At 40.9% G+C, this 9564-nt stretch overlaps 1 protein-coding gene across 2 annotated transcripts in view; it reads right to left on the minus strand.

The window, feature by feature from the left end:
- Window positions 1-5946, minus strand: part of msh3 (mutS homolog 3 (E. coli)) — a 42903-nt gene extending 36957 nt beyond the window's left edge. The window contains exons 1-9 of one of the 2 annotated variants that reach the window (XM_034238152.1): window positions 5691-5946; window positions 5328-5473; window positions 5124-5241; window positions 4005-4273; window positions 2933-3154; window positions 1660-1776; window positions 1456-1573; window positions 1223-1356; window positions 262-428 (exon numbers count right to left, since the gene is read on the minus strand). In XM_034238152.1, the coding sequence (XP_034094043.1) occupies window positions 262-428; window positions 1223-1356; window positions 1456-1573; window positions 1660-1776; window positions 2933-3154; window positions 4005-4273; window positions 5124-5241; window positions 5328-5462 (1280 nt within the window). In that variant the 5' untranslated portion in view covers window positions 5463-5473; window positions 5691-5946. Of the gene's footprint in view, window positions 1-261; window positions 429-1222; window positions 1357-1455; window positions 1574-1659; window positions 1777-2932; window positions 3155-4004; window positions 4274-5123; window positions 5242-5327 lie in introns of both variants that reach the window. The other variant, XM_034238160.1, reaches the window with a different exon arrangement.
- Between the last annotated feature and the right edge of the window lie 3618 nt (window positions 5947-9564).

Below are 9564 nucleotides of genomic sequence, written 5' to 3' on the forward strand. Positions count from 1 at the left end.
CATACTGTCCTGTACTAAACAGGGAGGATGGGGCTCAGTGGTTAGTGTGCTGATCTTCGGATCACAGGTGCACTGATTCGAATCCCGCTGCAGTCAACATTCCGCTGTGTCCTTGGACAAGACACTTTACCCTAAATTGCTCCTGTGGGGATTGCCCACAGTATTGAATGTATGTAAGTCGCTTTGGATAAAAGCGTCTAACAAGTGACATGTAATGTAAATGGGAGCAGACTGCCCTCTAGTGGCCTGACAGCAGATTACCTGGTGGCAGCGATGCTCTGCAGGAGTCTGTGAGTCTGCTCTGAGAGGTCAGAGGGCACCAGGATCTCCACAGGGTTGATCTTCAGGACACGACCCTCCAGCTCGGAGCGAGACGCATCATCAGGAAAACAATCCAGTAACACGTCACCTGTGCTGGGCTGGACTGCCTGCAAACACAAACACAAACTGAATGCACACACTCATGCTTTCCTTCTGCTCTTGTTAAAGACGTACAGCTTGTACTCAAAGTTCACGTTTTACAACCGGCTGTGATAGACATTACCTTGTTTTTTAAATGTTCTTGCAACACTTTATTCTCGATATCAGCGCAGGGCTAAAGAATCTTATATTACCATTATGGTATTTTGTGATATAGTTACAAATCTAGAAACGTTATCTTGGAAACAAAGTGAAATTAATTCTTAATAAAATAGGAAATTAAAAACATCTGCTTTTGGCTAATCCAGTTGATTCAAGGGAAGGGATAACACTTCCTCAAATGTAAGTCAAAGACCACAGATGTTCAGGGGAGAGCTGATTAAGAGCAGATTTGAAATAATCTCTGACTGCTGACAATTATTTATTTATTATTACTGTTGTGTCCGGGTCATATGGCCTAATTAGTCTATGCCGATATAGGCCTTCTTGTTTATCTCCATATATCATTTAATCAAGATATGATTACATTGAAGGCCATACATTATCATATTGAATGTTCTCTCCGCATGGACCAAGCCTCCTTGATGACTACAGAGATGTTGAAATTAGATGACATTATAAGTGGTATTTCAAACCCTTTACATAAAAATAAACAAAAGAATGTGTACAAAATATAGATGAAAACTTTCTCTTATTTTTACATAAACTATAAATATGAATTTGCTTTAAACTGAAGAACCTGATTCAGCTCCTTGCCTGAGAGCATCTGTAGTTTTTATGAATACGAACTGATCAGACTCACCACCAGCCCCACAGTGAGCTGCTTCTTCTCCCAGCTCTCACTGATACACAGCAGGAAGCTGTCAGGGGGGTCCGACACCACGTCACCACAGACCCCCCCCTCCACAGCCCCCAGACTGCACACCGGGTTCACATCTCAGAAAAACTGTCAAGGACACCACTTTAGAAAGACAGAGACATAAAAAGCTGCTTCAAGGACACACACACACAGATATTCACGGTCTGTAAGGATACCCTCTCCCACCAGAGTGGACTTGGTGTACAGAGCGCTCAGCTGACGAGCGAAGAGAGCGCTCTTATTGGCTCCTGAGGCCTTGATTGCAGACGTCTCAGTCTGCTTTACCACACCAACCTATAAAATAAGGACAATAATATTGAGAAACAACGTAACTCTAAACAGCTACTATATAGGAAATATACGCAAGATATATTTCATACCTTGTGTCCATGGGACACCAACCGTCGGACGTGAACAAACAGACGGTGTGTCGGGATGCTGCACGTCATGAAGTTATGATCCAGGTGACAGAAGATATTCAGCTCCTTTGCAGCAATCTGCTCAAACAAACAAAGATTATATCTGTCATGGATTTTAGATGAAGGAGGCCACGTTGCGTTGAGCATATACAATTTGAGCTTAGAGTTAAAAGTGATGGAAATGGAGGATTAAAATGGCATGATTACAAGTTACATTTTATTGTCTGAGAATCACAAATCAGTAATAATCAGATACAAATATAAAACACAATGTACAGCCACTACTCAACCAAGTTACACATGATTTTTTAATTTTTTTTTAAGTAAGATGTTTATAAAGGTCTACAGAAATAATAATAATAAAAACACAAAAGTTTAGACATGGACACCCTTTCAAAGGATATTACTGTGAGGGAAACTTCTGAAGCAATTGGAGTCAGGACTCAGAGAGACACGAGGAGAGCTGGAGCTTTGATGGCAAACACTGACACGGTTTATTTGGAGCTTCGGCCGGAGACATGTCACGGGCCGCGGTTTGGCCACACGGTTGAGATGCCACATCAATTCTGAAGAACCCTCCTGTAGTTCCAAGTTTTAACTAGTTCTGAGTGTAATAATCAACATTCTTCAATAGATAGACTAAACAGCTGAGGACACTGAATCACATTTGTTCGCTTATGGCTCGGGGTCATCTACCCCCAGAGAAGGATGTGTTCCAGGTGTCCCACAACAATAACTATCTCTGACAGAGTTGCCCGGTCATAAACTGGTAACAACTTGCTAGAGCAGCCCCTCCTTATGGGAGATAACGGCTGCTCAAGGTTGGCAAAAGGTAAACATGTAGGGTGAAATTATTCCCTGACAATTACCATTACCTGGAAATATCCTATAACCTGCATTGAAACAAATATCTACAGTACCACATGAAACATGACTTTCACACAGTGAGATATGTGTATATGTTTGAGACTGACACTACAGCAACTCAATATTGCCTATAGAGGAACAAGTGGTATTACAAGACAGGAAGGGCTGGGGCTAGCTGATTAGCATGCTAATTGCAGTAGATATCTCTGCAACAAGATACATTAGATGTCTTTGACATAACTTCAGCACTGTACTTTTTTTTACATTCTTTTTATAATGTTAGTTAATGTTTTGAATGTTCTAGAAAAATGTATTCAGGCATATCTTAAACCTTGCACCCACATAATAACACAGATGCAGTTCTCACCTCTGCATCCTCTCCAAAGAACCTGTACTTGTATCCACACTCCACAGCCAACAATGCGTCCGGGTGCTGCTGTTTCAGCTGGATCACTTGCTGCTCCAGGGGGGTGAACACTTTCTTTGAGCGCTTTGAGGGGGCATTCGAGTCTGAGGGGGGACTCAGATCTGCAAAACTTACTCCCCCTCCCCCTCCTCCTGAATTGGCAAACTGAGAAAAGTGGAACGCCTGTAATAGAAAAGACGACATAGAAATCATTTTAGTAGAAACAGTTCCCCACACAAAGAATGTAGTTCTTTATTTCCAACCGATATGTGATAAAATACTGGAACCAAACAATTATAACAAAGTTCCTCAAATGTGTTATATGACAGAAATTTGACTACAGTATGAAAATATTGATCCTAATTGACTTCAAGCACATTGTTGCCGTTTCTGGAGAGGAACTTTTTGATACCAGCGGCAGAAGCAATGCTGGTATTGCTTTTACTTTGTGAGTCTATGTGTCTCTAATTGACCCCCACTTTACGCTCATGGCCCGATTTGGCATGACAAAACTTTACAGGTGTAGAATACATTAAACTGATTTATCTGCATTCAGTTCGTATCAGCCCATGTATTGGCTAGGCTGATCTATCACTTTAGTGCTATTGTTGTTTTAATTGCAATACCTTTCACTCCTTAAAGAATATAGAATAATGAAATTAAAGGTGATTGACGTACAACAAAATAAGCTTGTGTCATAATGTTTTTAAAGAGATCTGAGCAGAATGAAGAAACTCTTCACAGCTCAAACATTTGTGTTGGTTTGTTATCTGAAGGAACCCTAAGCCTTCTCCTCTCTGCCGGGAAAACGTGTTTAACAGAGATAAATTATGATGATGTTCTTTTCCACAATCCATTGATCAAAGAGCTCTATCATGATGTGAGTGTTTGTCATGTAAACACATTCTTATCTTACCTTTTTTAGAGGTTGTTGTGTCCTCTACATGTCAAGATATGGCTCAGGCAAAGAATAAAATATTGCTAAATATTTTTAAATGCTGGTATAAACACAGACGATTTACTTAGAGTTTACCTGTTTTGAAGCAGCAAACCTTGAACCCCCTTTTTCTTCAACATCCCCTTCCTCCTCACCCTCCTCTCCCGGCTGATGAAGTTTATTCGTATTGCTGTGTTGTTCAGCAACATCCTGAGGAGGCCGGATACTGCTTCCTCCGTCACAGATTTGACTGCTAGCACCATCACCGGCCTCAGTCGAGCAGGTGAAGCCTTTCAGCTTTTCCAAGGTGGAGGAGCAGAGGCCTGCTGCTCCTCGGCTCGAGATGACCGGTGTCTCTAGAGTGTCAAGAAAGACAGATGAAATATGACTATAAAGAGTAATAATCCATAAAAAGAACATCACAAACGTAAATATTTGTTTTCCTATTCATACATTATTACCTGGATGCACAGGATTTGCTGCTATTAATCAAGTTCGTCATACAAATCATCGCATATTAGTCAAAACGATTTAAAGGTCACCTATTGTGCAAACTCCACTTCTCCATGTCTTTTATACATCAACATGTGTCCCCTCTATGTAAAGAGATTCTGAAAGTTCCAGGAAAAAAAATTCTCTCACTTTTTGTCTTGATCAATTTATATAAAAACCTGTCCGAAAATGAGCTGATCAGATTTTGGCCACTTTATGATGTAATAACGATTGTTTTGGCTTATGTAACCATTAGCCAATAACCAACCAAGGTACCCCCCCCCCCCCCCCCCCCCCACCCCCACCTTATCACCTGAATCTCCTCCTAGAGCACTATTGTGTTCTTTATAACCAAATATCTCTCAGAGGGGCGTGGAGCGTGGCTCCTTATTTTTCCTCTAAAGTAAAAGACAGAGAATCAGCACTTTTGAAACAGGGCTGAAACAGAGGGGATTATGGGATGCTAAAATGCATGATCTGTTTGGTATTTGGAGCCAAACACTTCAGAGACATGTTTTGTATATATCTGAGACCTATAACATATTGATGAAAAACAGTATAATAGGGATCTTTAACTTGTTGGTTTAAACATGATGAGCAGCTCATGTCAATTCCAAACCTCTCCCATAAACAGGAGGGTTTAACTGCCTGGAATGGGTTTGGCTGAGAGTGACATGTGTAGGGTAAATGTGAGGATTTTTGGTTTGCGGTGCACACACTCACTTGTATTGCTCTGAAAGGAGGAAGGCTCACAGTTTAAATCCTCCACCGGCAGGTCTTGTACAGAAAGTTTGGCTCGTTTTGTTGGCAATCCAAAACCATCACCAGGGGACAGTTTCTTCTGCAGGACAAACGGTTTTAGGTCACTAATCATATTTAAGTTACTTTTATCTGACCTAAGCATGCGTTCAATAAAGCAAACCTCACCTTGCCCCTTGAGAGCTGCTGCTCGGCAGGATTCTTGTTAGTCCCACACTGAGGCACAGTGCTGCTGCTCAGACCTCCGAAGTATCTGCTGATGGAGGTCTGAGCGCTGCAGGACTTCTTCAGAGACTTTGGCATGCTTTACCTTTCTGTTACATTAGATGCATCATGAGTATATAATTGTATGCACATGTATTGCTGTAGAATGCAGTGAGAGGCTTTGGCTGTCCGGGTTTTCAAAACATAGCGGCGCATGTGCTGAGGTCACCTAGGCGCGTAAATGACGCAGCTAGCGTCAGTCCAATAACAACATAGAAAACGTTTCCGGGTATGTTTTTTCAAATAATCATCGACAGGCAGTCTTACCAGAGGTTGGAGAAGTACTAGTGATGTTACGCCGAGGCTTCGGAAAGTGTGTCGACTCAGTAATCCCTGAAGCTTTTTGTAAACCTTAGAGGTTTCTCAATACTCAAATTTCCTCGACTCCCCTCCTCGAGACTTGGTGCCGCCCACAGGAGATGCGAGCGGAGGACTGAGGAGGGGAACCGAGGAGAGAGGAGGGGAAGCAGCAGGCGGTTAGAGAAATGAGAACTCCTCTCCTCTGAGCGGTCATTTTAAAGAGACGTCCATTAATGATGACAGAAGGCACAGCAGCCCTCTGTCTGATGGACAGATGTGTTCATGATGACTTATATATTTACTTTTAATTCATTCACAGTGCGGTATAATGAGACAATAACAGGCTACAGATGCGGACATATACACACACATATTTATATAAATATATACAATTTCAGAATCAAACAAGTATGAGAGCACTCATAATAACGTAACACAATCAGAGACTGGATATATCCCCCCCCCCCCTCTCTCTCTCTCAGGTCGCTGAAATGGGGAATTGAAATTACGGGCCAAAAGTTGTAAAAGTATTAAAAGTAAACATAGGACACCAAACCAACTGAGACCCGTCTGTCCGCGGCCCAGGGCCGGCCCTGACCAATTGAGGGAATCTCCTGTTTTCTTCAGCAGGTCGACAGCCACATCTAACTGCATGGAGGGTGACTGCATCAGTTTGCTCACATGCTGGATCTTGTAGAGGATGTCATACCATATGGTTGTGCAAATGATAAAACGGTAAGATCCAATCTCCTCAGCCAAAGACTGGGCTTCAACTCTCACCACAGGGTCTGCAGTTGTTTCCCTCACCTCCAGAAGAGCCTCTCTGATTTGCCCAGCCTGGTACTTTACTGCTTCAACGCTTTTTATCCTGCTTTCCCATCTAGTCTCTGACCACGATTTCAGGGTTGTTTTGACATGTTTCAGCAGGATGTCCCATCTATGCGTGGAGGCAGAGAAGTATGGAAGCAAACAAGAGACAGAAGTATTTGAATTTTATTAGACACCGAATTTATAGCATTGAAAATAATTACTTTGAAAATCATGAATCTGAATTTTTTTTGCTCCGAATTTATCTATGTGAAATAAAAATGTCAAAATTCAAGTTAAAAAAATTCGAATGTTCAAATTCAGATCCCAAAAATTCAAGTGAAAAAAATTCGACGTCAAATATTTCGGTGTTTAAAATTCGATGTAAAAAAATTCGGTGTGTAAAATTCGACGTCAAAAATTGCGATGCAGCCTCATCCGGGCTACTCAGACAGGATAAGCAATCGAGCCCTAATGCAATCAAACCGACTTCTGGCCTATCAGAGCCAAGCGGCAAACCCCGGGACAGTGCGGTGAAGCCCAATGCTGCAAACTGTAGGCGATGGATGCAGATGGGAGCAATTCCCGTAGACCCTTTGTTAAAATGTCCAACTTAACATCAGAAAATGAACATGTTTCTAGCCTGGATCTACAAAAACATATTCTGTATATAGTAGATTCCCCCTTCATGACAACGGGGCTGCTGCTCCTAGCTCCTCTCTCCTAGCTCCTCTCCGTTAGCTCCGTGATGCTACAGCGGCTCAGCTCATGAGGAGAACACTACTTGAACTCGGCCATGTTTGTTGTGTTGGTTCCTGGTGGACTATTCGTCCTGCAAATATAGGATTTATCTGCCGTTGAAACAGACCGTCCATGAATGCAGTTTCTTCGGTAAGTCAACCCTGCGTACTTTATGTTATGTTACTGGTGTTTTTATTAAGCTAACGTTAATGAATGTTTAGAGGTGGGGTAGCATTTGAGCAATCGTAGCTCCATCTGTGCTAACGATGCTATGCGTAGCATCCAAGAGTGTAAAACATTAAGTGGGATGCTACTGTATACCAAAAGGCTTCTGTGCGAGGTTGCTAAAATAAGGTCATCTTTGTACGTTAGATAGTTAGTTTGCTATTTAGGTTACTGTATGCATTGTTAAGGTTCATTTAAATTCGCTATGCTCTACTATAGCATAAAATAGACTAGCTAACGTCAACGTATTGTTGAAGAGAGGCTTAGTGTATATTAAATCAACCTCACAATGAAATATGTGTATCTTTAAAATATGAACGTCACATTTCAAGATAATAACGCTCCCTTAGATATTGTAATATGGTTTGTTGAACTGGAGTTATTTATTGCAGCTAACCGCCTATCCGACGAACGACCCAAACATTGTTGTTTTTAATATTATTACCAATGCCTCTTTTAATTGTATTATCCTCACACTTGAGAAACAGCCTCATCGTGGCTGTAGAACAGAACATGTAACTTAATTCCTGCATTTAAGGACGATGAATAGCGTAGTCAATGCTTTAGTGACAAGGAAATGATTTGTTTAAATATTATATATGACGTTATCTGTGACTTCAGTGGAAATGAAGCTTATCCATTGCATTGCATTTGTTCAATAGGTTTGTGTCTTACCCTTACGTGTGTGATACATATGAATATGGCATATGAAAACAAATTAATTTGACTGACTCATGAAAACCTCATCCAAAGTAACAGTAAAATAAAAAGGACCTACACAATAATACTCAATCAAACTGATACAGTATAAGGACTGTGATATCCAGCCATTTCTTAAGTATAACAATAAGATTGACCTGTTTTTAAAAGAAGATAAAAAGTTGTTTGCATGGAAAGAAGTCTGTAACCCATGCATGTAACTTTACATCTGTTTGTTCAAAGTCTCCTTAAGGTGATCCAGACAGGCTGGACCAGAGGAGGAGAGACAGACCTGGACCAGAGGAGGAGAGACAGATCTGGACCAGAGGAGGAGAGACAGACCTGGACCAGAGGAGGAGAGACAGACCTGGACCAGAGGAGGAGAGACAGACCTGGACCAGAGGAGGAGAGACAGATCTGGACTCCTAGCAGCAGAGAACTTCAGCACGGATTCCAAGGTACACCTTTTTCATGCTTTACAAAGAATGCATAAAGTAATGACTCCAATACACTGATAGACATGCCATTAAACATGACTGAATACTAGATCACCTACACATCAGTGATGTTGAGTGTACTTTCTTAGCAAAAGGTTACATTTACATTTTACCAAGCAACATCACATAGTGAGAGCTGCGACCCTTTGTCTTTCAGTGAGACAACCGAACAGAGCAAGCTTCCACAGTTGCACTAAGTTTTGATAACAGTTAAATATTATTTTAATAATACATTTATTTCAATGTTGATGAATTTAGAATGGTTTATTCATAATCTGATTATCTTTGTAGTACACTGTTGGATTTAAAAAACACATTCAAATAAAAAATCATTATATTTATGAACAAACAAACACACCTCTTTCTTAAATAACACACTTGCTCAGCAATAATATGTTTTTTGATATTTCTGTTAGGAAAGGACAGGCCTGAGAGACAGGACTGCTTCACCATGTTCTCTTTCTCTGAGGGTCCAGAAGAACATCCAAGAGGGAAAGGAAAAGCTGATGTGATGAGATTTAAGAGCAGTACAGGACATTCACTAAGAGACACTTGTATTGTAACACAAAGACCTGCACACTGACTAGTTTTGTAGTCTAACAGGAACTTCATTTGTGTTGTTTTGTGTTTTACGTTGCACAGAGACAGTGTGATTGTCAGGCCTATAAAGTTTGGCAAAAAAAAAGTCAGCTGATCAAATGCATTTGCACTTTGAGCTTCACATCACTTGTGCCGCCGAGTTTGGAACGTCATAAATAAATGGTACCAATCTTCAGTCAGATGTGAATGTGTAATTTAACATTTTCAGTAAGGATAACGGACAAAAGGAGTGCAAATACAATTTATTGAAATGTGAACTAAAAGTTATCAAG

Source organism: Gymnodraco acuticeps, unplaced genomic scaffold (assembly GCF_902827175.1).
Source record: "Gymnodraco acuticeps unplaced genomic scaffold, fGymAcu1.1, whole genome shotgun sequence".
Lineage (NCBI taxonomy): Eukaryota > Metazoa > Chordata > Actinopteri > Perciformes > Bathydraconidae > Gymnodraco > Gymnodraco acuticeps.